The 10,964-nt window shown below is 37.2% G+C and overlaps 1 protein-coding gene and 1 long non-coding RNA gene across 3 annotated transcripts; both read right to left on the reverse strand.

The window, feature by feature from the left end:
• Window positions 1–1,835: 1,835 nt before the first annotated feature.
• LOC104940796 (uncharacterized) lies at window positions 1,836–3,006 on the reverse strand. Its single transcript, XR_797826.1, has 3 exons — window positions 2,619–3,006; window positions 2,151–2,192; window positions 1,836–2,052 (listed from the first exon to the last, which is right to left on the reverse strand). It is a non-coding gene; the product is annotated as an uncharacterized lncRNA (long non-coding RNA).
• A 427-nt stretch (window positions 3,007–3,433) lies between these two features.
• Window positions 3,434–9,577, reverse strand: etsrp (ETS1-related protein). Of its 2 annotated transcripts, none has more exons than XM_010765773.1 (8): window positions 9,467–9,577; window positions 8,756–8,837; window positions 7,267–7,353; window positions 6,643–6,717; window positions 6,416–6,559; window positions 5,545–5,805; window positions 5,179–5,297; window positions 3,434–4,242 (listed from the first exon to the last, which is right to left on the reverse strand). In XM_010765773.1, the coding sequence occupies exons 1-8, from the start codon at window positions 9,530–9,532 to the stop codon at window positions 3,967–3,969; spliced, it is 1,110 nt and encodes a 369-aa protein (XP_010764075.1). In that variant the 5' UTR covers window positions 9,533–9,577; the 3' UTR covers window positions 3,434–3,966. The 2 variants fall into 2 exon arrangements, with proteins under 2 accessions (XP_010764075.1, XP_010764074.1); XM_010765772.1 differs by having other exon boundaries at window positions 7,267–7,386.
• Window positions 9,578–10,964: the final 1,387 nt, after the last annotated feature.

The following is a 10,964-nucleotide window of genomic DNA, read 5'->3' on the forward strand; positions in this document are numbered from 1 at the left end:
TGATCATTATAGATATGTCAATAATACAGGAAATACATTATATATTAGTTATATACTGCAGTATATGCCTATACGTACACACGTAGACCAACATACTCTATAGTAGCTTTCACCGATAATTATGTTCTTTATCCCAAATTAGTTGAATCGAAAGATAAGTAAATTATTAAGTTTGAGAGGCTCTAACCAGAGCATTTTTTGGCTTTTGGCTTCAAGAATGACTGAGAATGACATTATCCAAATGTTTTCCAATTAACTGGTTGTTGACTATAGGCTACTGGCCTATATCTCAAGACTTAAATTCATGAGAAATGGCTAAAAAGAAGCAGAACAACATGTGAGTACTAATTTTTAACCAACAGAGGAGAATGTTTACCCAAAAACTGCACCTATACTTGAGTATTTATTTCACAATGAAGAGAGATGTCAAAAGCTGCCTGCCACAGCAAAATGTACCTTGACCCGACAATCAACAGTCGACATCAAAAGGGAACCATCAAAGGAAGTCTCAGATGCAGGTTTCCTTTTTATTGCTTTTCTAATATTACTTCAATCAATCAATCAAAGGCTATTTAGCCCAATATCACACATATTACATTTGTCTCAGGGGGCTTTACAGAAAAACTACAAAATAAAACCCATAGCCAATGGGGGGAACAAATGGAAGAAACCTCAGGAAGAGCAGCAGAGTATACGGATCCCTCTCCCATGGACGTACAGACGTGCAATAGGTGTTGTGTACATTTGAAAGATAACAAATGTATAACAGAGACAGTAGTGAATCAATTAGAAGAAGATTAATCCAGGTGGATGTCAAAAAACTTCCAGGATTTATTACACTGCAGTCCAGAGCTGTCCAAACTACGGCCCGGGCCCTCAGCAAATACAAAAAGTATAATGGAATACGGCCCACAAATGAAAGTTGTGCTTTTCTTATATTGCTCTTCTTAAATATGTATGTAAAACTATATTACACAGTAGTATTCATGTATAAGACCACTTTTTAAATAAATTCAGTCAATTAAAGTTGGAAGCATTTTCTAAAATATCTTAGTTGATAAGAAAAAGCCCAATAGCTTAATTACATAACAAGCTTGAAATAGAGCCTTCATATTTCCTCTGAGGCTTCTGTTTTAAGGAATGAGCTGCCAACAAGATATGAAACCCTCTGGAGATCTGTGATGCAGGATGTTTTTTTCTTAAAGCATATCCATGTATCAAGCCTAATTTACCTAAATTTGGCTAATTTATAACTTAACTTACGAGGCAATATATCTCTAAGTGGCCCAGCCCTTCGTATATTTTTCTGTGGCCCTCTGTGAAAAAAAGTTTGGACACCCCTGCTGTAGTCTAATAACATGTCACTGTGGTCTAGGTCTGCTGAGAAGCTGTATAAGGGGGGAATAGATCTATCAGATCTATTTTAAATCTTATAAATCATTTTGTAGCAACTGTAAAGTGTAGCCTGAGCCTGCATGACGCCTTAGTGTTTTAATGGTAAGAACAGCCATTCAAACTTTTATTTAAAGGGCATTTTCTGTAATGCAGGCTGCTTTTTAGGGATTTGTTAACATAGAAGTGCATACATGTGTCAGGCCTCTTTATAGTCTAGATAAATATTATGAGACACCTCCATTTACATGAAGACCTGCTTGTTTTCTCTTCAAAAGGTTAAATGGAAACAATATTGAATACCCATGCCTATACTGAGAGCCACACTACAAAGCATTAATACATGTTTCAGTATCAGATTACCCTCTTGTGTGGCAATAATCTTGCTGGACATGATGGGAATAGAAGTACAAAAGATGAGAAATACAGACCAAAACAATGGCTTTGATTTCATTAAAAACGTTTAACTTTATTGGGATAAAAATAACATTTGAATGTGCCATGGTTGTTGAAGATATCTCAATTCAGATTGAAGCTTTTGATATAGATTATTTCGATTTGTTTCCTTAAAACATCCAGCATTCAGGCAGTGAAACATAATCTGAGATGTTGCATTACCACCGATACCACTCACTACAGCTCCTGGTCAGGGTCTTGCAGCTGTAAGACATTTAAGAACAAATTAAATGTGAATTGTACATCTTTGCCCAATGCTTTACATGTAGGCTAATAAACCAATTATGGACATGCCAACTTACTGTCAAAAAGAGCAGTCTAATGTTTTCCGGTTGTGTTTCTGACTGTAAACAAATAAGAAGAACATTTAGGGTACAGACAGATGGCAGAAGGTGTTCTCAATGGAAACCAGTCTGGGCCATTCTCAAAGGATTTACGAAATGTCTACATTGTTAAGAGAAATGTAAGATGATTTCAATTGAAACAAGGAAACACTGGCAGGTCGTCAGTTACATAACTTCCAGGAAACTTAACTTATGCAACATTAACCTACAGCACAAGTTAAAGAGCGAGAAAAAACGTGGGCTATTCGAATCGAAACAAACAATGGTGTACAACTTTATCTATGCAGAAACATATTGCCTACTATATATTATCGACTATTTGAATTGTGAACTGTCGGTGATTTATCTGACATTTTAGGGTTCAATGTTCTGCAGATGATTCGGCTCTGTTCTCATTCTGCATCAAAGACATGAAGCGACACTTACCGAGTTGGTCTGCTTCCTCGTTGCAGGCAATCTCTCTCAACATCTCCACAGCTACCCCAACAGCGCCAGTCTCCGTGAAAGTGGAAACGAGGACGTTTGTGATCTCTAAGCGGCTTTTACCCTCCACCCTGATCCGTGCAACCCGCGGTCCTTCATTGCGATGTAAAAGCTCGTGGCGGAAATTGTCAAAGTTACTGCTCGACAGACCATCGAACATGTCAGCTATAGCCATCTTAATATTTTGAGAAGACATTTCTAAACCTGGTTACTGCGTGGGGGGGATCTGAAATGTCCTGTTGATTTGAACTTTCCCTCGTTCACCCCGATATAGAAAATAATAACCAGGTTTAGACGCATTCAGGAAGGAGGCTTTCACTGCCGCTGGAAAATGTCGAAATTATGACTTCTCAGATGTCAATGTAACGAGGAAACACAATGAAATAAGTGGTTTGCGAAAACAGATTATAGATAATAATTAAATCGCCAGTTTGATTGATATTCAAACAAACGAGATTCAGGAAAATGCATACATACATCAAGAGGGACTGTTTTTGAAAATACCCCTTTCAAGTGCAAATATGTATTTAGAGAAGAGTAGGCCAACAAATCACAAAGACCCTATTCACATGAAAATCATTTGGTATCATGCACTCTAATAATAATAATAATAATTGCATGATACTTACATGTACTCATGTCATTAAAACAATATATAACAAGAAGGGATATACATCTATCAAGTATGAGAAACACACATTTTAGTGTTTTATTGGCAGTATTTACAATATTAATGGAGTAAGACTCTCACACAAATCAATGAGTTTATATACAGTTTATTTACACAAAGCAATCATCCTACAGTCTTTCACAGTGATTGTTTCTGAACAGAAACACATAAACTGAGATTATTTTCAGGCAGAGGTAGACATGAGTTTTGTATTTAAAAAAATACATATAAATGCACAAAACTCTACATTGCATGACCATATGAACACTATTTACAATCAATTAGTTCTCAGAAACACATAACATTTTAAGAGTGGTCCCTGATGTTGCAAACAAGTATTAGTGCTTCAAATGCCCCTGGGCTGTTTTTTTTGGGCTGATATGCTATAGCCTATTAATGGGTCAGTTTTTGGAACACTTTTATCTAATTTGATCCACTATTTAAGAAAAACTAAAATATTGATTGATTGCATGAATTTGATGAGTTTTTTGATCTTTTTATTCCCTGAAATGCAGCATCTTGGCTCTCTGCATCATCCTCACCCATACTGCACTTCAGACAGGGCTCGAGGAGGCAGTGTTTACTTCATAGGCTGGTTTAAGTCCTCCTGGCACCCATTCTCTACTTTGACGCCCATGTTTCACTGTTGTGCTCTGACGTAGCTGCAGGTACCCCGGGCCACGACTCTGTGTTCGTCGGCAAAACGTTCAGGCTCGTCAACACCTCCTGCGCCGTCTTTCCCAGCATGCCCTGTATGTCACAGGCAAAGCGGTAGACGTAGCGTTTGCCCGCTGTCTTGTGGATGATGTTCTTGTGGTAGTAGTAACGCAGGCCACGGCTCAACTTCTCGTAGTTCATTTTGGGTTTGTTCTTGCATTGGCCCCAGCGCTTAGCCACCTGTGGGGTTAACAAAAACATATAGAGTTCAACTTAGTGTCATGCCAATAAAGACCCTTTGTATTGTATTGTCTTTAGTTAAGAAAACAATAAATGTTGCAAAGTTGTAGAAGTACTCTGATCCCACACCAAAGTGACATGATATCAATGTAGAAATACTCCATTACAATTAAAAGTGCATTTAAAATCCTCCTTAAGTAAAATGTGTGAGAAGTAGTATCAGAAAAATGTAGCCTACCACAAGTATCAATTATATGTATTTATTGCTGAAGCTGCTCAAGGTGGAACTAGTTTGAACTATTTCAGTGAATGTAATAATATACATTACATTTAGTTTAGTTTATTCAAGAGGTTCAAAAGATAATGTGAGGGGTCATGAGATGATGAAAGAGTTACATAACACCACCTGAACATATTTTCCTTGCTTATCTCCAGTGGCTGCAAGGAAGTGCTTGAGGTGACACAGGCTTGCCACTTTCAACCAGAGAGGGCAGCAAAACTCTTTCAGCCACTTAATCTTAGTTGACAGGAAAGACTAATCCATTACAAATATTTGTCTTCCTGTATTTGACTTTTCTATAATCTTTTTGTTACAATAAACAATTTGACCTCTCGACCACTAATATGTGTATAAACGCCATGTTGAATGTTCACAGGGTATATGTCGCAGACTCACTCAGACATTTGAATTGTGCCCTCACAGATTTATTTTTGTAAGGACCAAAAGGGTTAGAAAGCACTCATTTAATTCTTAATGCATTTTATGAATTTTAAGATGTTTTTGTATGAATAGTCTTAAACTGAAAAGTAAGTATTTATAGTTGTCAACAGCATGTTTAGTAGGCATACAAGTGTCAAGTAGCATACAATGGAAATACAGGACTCAAGTAAATGTACTGTTTCTTTCCACTACTGCTTTGTAGTACTTTTTCTTACCTCTGCAGGGTCGGACATCTTGAATTCCCAGCCATCTCCCGTCCAGCAGATGAAGGTACAGCAGGCAGAGTCCAGTAGTAGCTCCAGTAAAAACTGCCACAACTGGATTGGACCAGAACCTGAATAAAAAAATAAATGTTGTTATCGAGTTAAAATGGCAATGTCGTTTTTATAAACTTTTATAATAAATGAGTTGAAGAGGTATTGTGGTCATTTTTGTGAAGTACATAACTATTATCAGCAGAATATACTTAAAGCATGTATTACTGATGTCTGGATTATTGATGCATTTAATGGGCAAGTATAATTTCAATGTTGTCAAAGTGGCGCTATTTATTATTTATTTATTAAACATAAATTACAAACCTGGATAAGCTGACATCCCCGTCATCTGGCCATCCCTGTCCAGCCTCTGAAGGTGAGTGTTTTTGCGTTTGACCACACGGGGACAGTACTGCTCTGAGGACTGAGGGCCGTGGTTTGAGGGGCAGGGGGCCGGGTGTGGGTGAGGTAAGGGGGCAGTGAAGTTGGGGGAAGAGTAATCCGGCCAGAAGGACGACGACTGCCTCTGCCCGTCAGAGTCGTAGAGTTCAGCCGAGTGACACGAGAAGCTGTGATCCGTCTCACCTGAAACACAGAGAAGAAACATATTAGATGGGGTGTTTTTAATGGTTTCATAAAAGTCCCATGAGAAAAACTTAAACTGAACAACAAAAATAAATAAGATATAAATATAATAATGAAAAGTATAATATATAAAGACAACAAAATATATAGGAATTTTATTCATCACAAAAGATATTCGATTTTTTTCTGAATAATACATTTCCAAGAGTTAAAATACATTATTTATTATTATTATTATTATATTGTTTTTCCATTTATATATATATATTTTTTACCCTATTATTTTTTCATTTTCCTTTTAGTTTATTTTCTGGAAATTTGTAAAAAAAATGATATTGAGTAATAAAAAAACAACAACTAATATATAGAAAAATGAATGAACAAATACATGTGAAAATAAATGAAAATATTGATTTTGTTTTCTTTTAAATGTCTCTGGATATTTCCATTTTTGTATTTGCTTATTATTTTTATTTGTCTTCATATTTCATTTACTTTTTGTTGTTCTTTTATATATATTTTACACTGATTTTCTCATTCTTTTACACATTAGCTTTTTTGATGTCACTCCTTTGACTCCATGTTCTTAACATCAGGTAAAGTGTCTTACTTTGTGAGGTTCCTTTGGCAGTGAGGAAGGGGCTGTGGCTGCCCTCCAGGGCCGGGCTGAACTGTCCATTTTGGGGCACGAGGCTCTGGTACGTCTGAAGAGACTCTTGGTAACCAGTTTGGGACTGGCCTACTGTCAGACCATCTGCAAATCAAACAGAAAGTTAGTCACAAAGAAATCCCTTTGGAAAAAACAAAAAGATAATTACAGTACGAGTATTAGCTCACCCTGTGGATATGAGGCCCACCAGTTGAACTCGTGGTATGAGTCCAGGTTGAAGAGGGAGGAGTCACTAGGGCTCGCTGAGGGGGGGAAAGCATAAATGAGAAATACGTCAAAAACACCAACATATGCCCAGTTGTAAAATCAGATGAGGTACATTTGCTAAGTTCAATTGCTATTGTACAACTTTAAGGTACTTGTACTTTCTATATTATGGTACTGCCCGACTACAACTCCCAAATGGCAACATTATGCTTTAACTAAATGTATTTGATAGCATACATACTTTGCAGATTCCATTCAATAATACAACATTTAATTAAAAAAAAGGATGCATTATTGTTGATTAAGAACAAAATAATTTATCCCTGGGGAAAGAGGAAACCATAAGCTACCAAGCAGCATATATGAATAATACATTGTTATATATACACATTATTGCACCAATCATCATAACTGTATAATTAGAATACCATATGCCTATTATGTACTATTCTTTAACTAAGATATTTTCGACACAGTGTATTACTACTTTTACTCAAGTTAGAGACACAAATTCTACTACACATGAATCATATTAGCAAACATGATTGCATATTATTTTGTATCTTGACGTTTGAGACACACACCTTTAATTTCATAAGTGTGAGAAACTTTTGGTGGGTCAGGGTAGCTGCTCTCTGCGACGTACTGCTGCTGTCCGGATGTTTTACTGTCTAACAGAAAAGACAGGTCTTCACCAGGGCAGTCTGGAGGTTAAACACAACACACACACATGGAGCCAGTTAGTGATGATGATGGTGGAAGGAATAGAGGCAGTGTTCATGCTTGTGAAAAAGACAACACTAATGGTTTTAATCGACATTAATGCCTTACGTTTTACAGTTATTTAATGAATTTATCCCTACTGCACTGCATTGGCAAGCTAATGGTTTTCATTAGTTTAGCAAGGATATATTCAGTTGCCGAAGACTTAAAATAAGTAAATCAGGTTCAACACATTGACGTTTGTTGAATTTCACTTAAAGACATTATGCAGTCGATCAGCTGCAACGAGCTCTACATTTGTAATGCATTCAGGTGCTTTTTTAAACCTTTGTAATGCCATACTTTCACATGACCTTTTTCAGGTTGCTTCACATTATTCTTTGTAGTTTAATTTTCTTATAACCAAACTTGTGAGTGCATTGCCAAGTGTAGATTTTAGATGTAAAAACATAATTTGATGGATTACAGAGGAATACTTTGTCCTGACAACAAAACAACTACTACATTAAAACTCTGAATAAACTCTAAACAGCATGTCCAGAATGTTTCAAGTGTATTCTCTTTTTAAAATGGAACAAACTGAAACCCTGATTCTGCCCTAAGTTGCCCTAAGGTCCTGTAAGCGCTTAAGTGCATTAAAGCTCAGCAAAATAGTTGTTAGAAGAGGAAATATGGAGTGATTTTGTAAGTATGTGGATTTTTATCTGAAGGGTGGATGTTGACGCAAGAATAAGACATTTGTTTACTGTCGAATCAGCACCAGGCACTCAGGTTTATTCAGCTCAAGAGATGGAGGCAGGAGGAAACGAGGGAGGGAGGGGGGAGGAAGAGAGAGGAGGAAACGCCAGCGGAGGGAGGGTGACAGAGTAGTGATGGAGGTCTGGAGAGGGGGGGACTCTAAATCTGTTTGAAGAGGAAGTCTGGAGGAAAGGATTAGGGAAGACAGAGAGGGGAGTGTCTTTAACCTGACCACCCTTTCTCTTTATCTTTGCCTACCTCAGCTCATTCAAGCATTATTCACATACCCACTCACACAAACAAACACACACACACACACACACACACACACACACACACACACACACACACACACACACACACACACACAGAACCCCAGTATCCGGATTGTTAGCGGCCCGGGGGTCAAGGTCTCATTGAGAGAGCTCTGACAGATGTGATGATACTCTCTGTGCAAATATTTCCTCTGTCCTTCAGCTGCTCAGGTCCAGAGGAAACAGATTGTGCAGACATTTAAAAAAAAAAAAAAATCTCTGGGCATCAATGAGAGAATAAGCCTTCAGAAGTCATGATGTTCCACCCGTGATGGAGCAAGTGATTCTATAAACTCACCATAAGATGCAAAGTCAAAGCCAGCTGGCACTTCCTGAGTCCTGAAGTCTTCCGTGTAATATCCAGGCTGGCAAATCTCCATCTGTGTGGAAAGAGTCGAGATTACAACTTTAATCGTCGTCATTAATTCTCATTGTTGATCAATATCTAAAGGCAGAGACAACATGAAAAACCTTGCACTTCATATTGATTGAAACAAAAACAGATGTGAATAATTTTCTTTAAATAAGTGATACATCAGGTTGAGCACTTATCCTGTTTGGCAAATTGTCTTTTTATAATGCATAAATGTACAAATGTAAGCAGGGCAATTAAAAAAAAGTTGCTTTATGATCCTGTCGTGGAAAGTCAGACATTTTTGAAGATATTTTACTGGATGACACTTTTTTTTTCTTGTATTTGACTAACTTTGAAGCTGAATTTGTGATTGCATTGCTTTTGTCAATGAATGCAACACCAACGATTATATAAGAGTACTAATTCCATTATTTTTAATTGTTTTGTCTAATAATTAATGTATCATAACGTAGTAAAAAACACCTCATAAAGACAATCATGCTATTGAACCCAATATGTGCCTGTGATAAAGAAGGGATACAAAATAAAATATAGCAAGGCTTGACATTGTCATGAATGAAATACACGAGTTTCTATGCTTGATTCAATAAATAAATAATTTGATCTTCTGTGTTATAAATAAATAATACATACCTTTATTTTCAAGTCTTTGCTGTCTGTGTTTCTGTCTCCAGGTTTGGTGATAGTGTCCCAGTACATGTCTCTTTTTTCCCCAGATCCACACACGCTATTCACCGGCTTCACGGAAACAGAGAGTGGTCAGTCCCGGCCGGACCGGTCCCGTTTTAAACGCGTCGGAGGTGGGAGGGGCTCTGCGTCGTGACCGGGTTTGTTTAATGGAACGTGACGTCAGACCCACCCTCCCCATAGCACAAAGCAACTAAACCTTCATTCATAAAATTCCCCCTGACAAATAAATCATCCGGTAAAGTATATTAAATCACGACCAGCTCAAACATTGGAACATATTCAGAAACTGTAATTCAGTAATGATGTCAACATCCACTATAACAGTATTCAGGGGCAAGTAAACCATGCGACAAAAGTGTTAGCAACCAGAAGAACGCTATCAAAAGTAGGCCAAACTCATACGGCAGCAGAATTGATATGTCAATGCAGTCATACTATAGAGGCTATTATTTGATTGCTGATAAAATTAAAATTATCATTTTAGCCTTCCCAGCTCCAACACACTTTATAAGGCACATTTGTAATCGCATTTTAGCCTAGACGTTTTGTAGGCCTACTAAACTTTTAATCTGAAAAATAAAGCACAGTAAAAGGTAATGGCATTGCTCAAGTAGATTATACCTAAGTGAAACATAGAGAGGCCTATATTATATAGAAGACAACATCATAAAATGAAGGATGATTTATTGATTTCAAAAATATATTTAAAAAGAAAAAGAAAATGAACGACGTTAAAGATGACCTCCACTCTAATAATAATGGTTCATAATTAACAGATAGTTGCAGATCTATGAACACCACATCTGAAAACCCTAAAATAAAACATAATGTAAAAGATACAGCAATACACGTTGTCACTGCAGCATATTGGTTAGCAAATCAATACGGTTCAATATTTCTCGATACAAATAATTTAACTATGAAACCACGTTATTAATCCCACATGGGGAAGTTTAGTTAATAAACCTGTAGAGGATTACATTAAAAAAAAATCCATAGAAAAATGTGAGAATAAAGAAAACATGGCGGAATAATTGGCAGCCAAAACAACAGTGTTATTTTTATATTCTCTCACTGAATGGCTCTCTGATTGTCTGACAGGCGGGACTCAATAACTGAGCCAATGTTTGGGTGCGGACGAAGTGCAGGCTTTTGAAATCAGAGCAGTCGGTTTCTAATTAGGTGGGAGGAAGAAAGAAAAAATCTCTGTATCTTTAGAAACCATTCGACACAACCAAATAGGTCCCCGGTAACTTTTTTTTTTTTTAAACTTTTAACTAACGAACGTTTGTCTGTAGAAAAGGTAACTTGAAATCTAACGGCCGGTGGTAGGTAGGGTCGTCGGTCAGACGACGTAAGAAAGGTACCGACCCCCGACCGGGCCGGTTCGTTATAAAACAAAACTACGTAGAACGTCGTCCGAACGGAACGCCAACACGGG

Source organism: Notothenia coriiceps, unplaced genomic scaffold (genome assembly GCF_000735185.1).
Source record: "Notothenia coriiceps isolate Sejong01 unplaced genomic scaffold, NC01 NC01_scaffold00002655, whole genome shotgun sequence".
NCBI classification, from domain to species: domain Eukaryota; kingdom Metazoa; phylum Chordata; class Actinopteri; order Perciformes; family Nototheniidae; genus Notothenia; species Notothenia coriiceps.

Excerpts from the sequence above, each read along its gene's own strand:
- etsrp (XM_010765772.1), bottom strand. The coding sequence starts at position 9,532 with ATGTACTGGGACACTATCACCAAACCTGGAGACAGAAACACAGACAGC. Across the intron at positions 6,718-7,266 it reads TCACACTTATGAAATTAAAG|CGAGCCCTAGTGACTCCTCC; the intron begins GTGTGTGTCTCA and ends TCCCCCCCTCAG. Across the intron at positions 5,298-5,544 it reads GGGGATGTCAGCTTATCCAG|GTTCTGGTCCAATCCAGTTG; the intron begins GTTTGTAATTTA and ends TTTTTTATTCAG.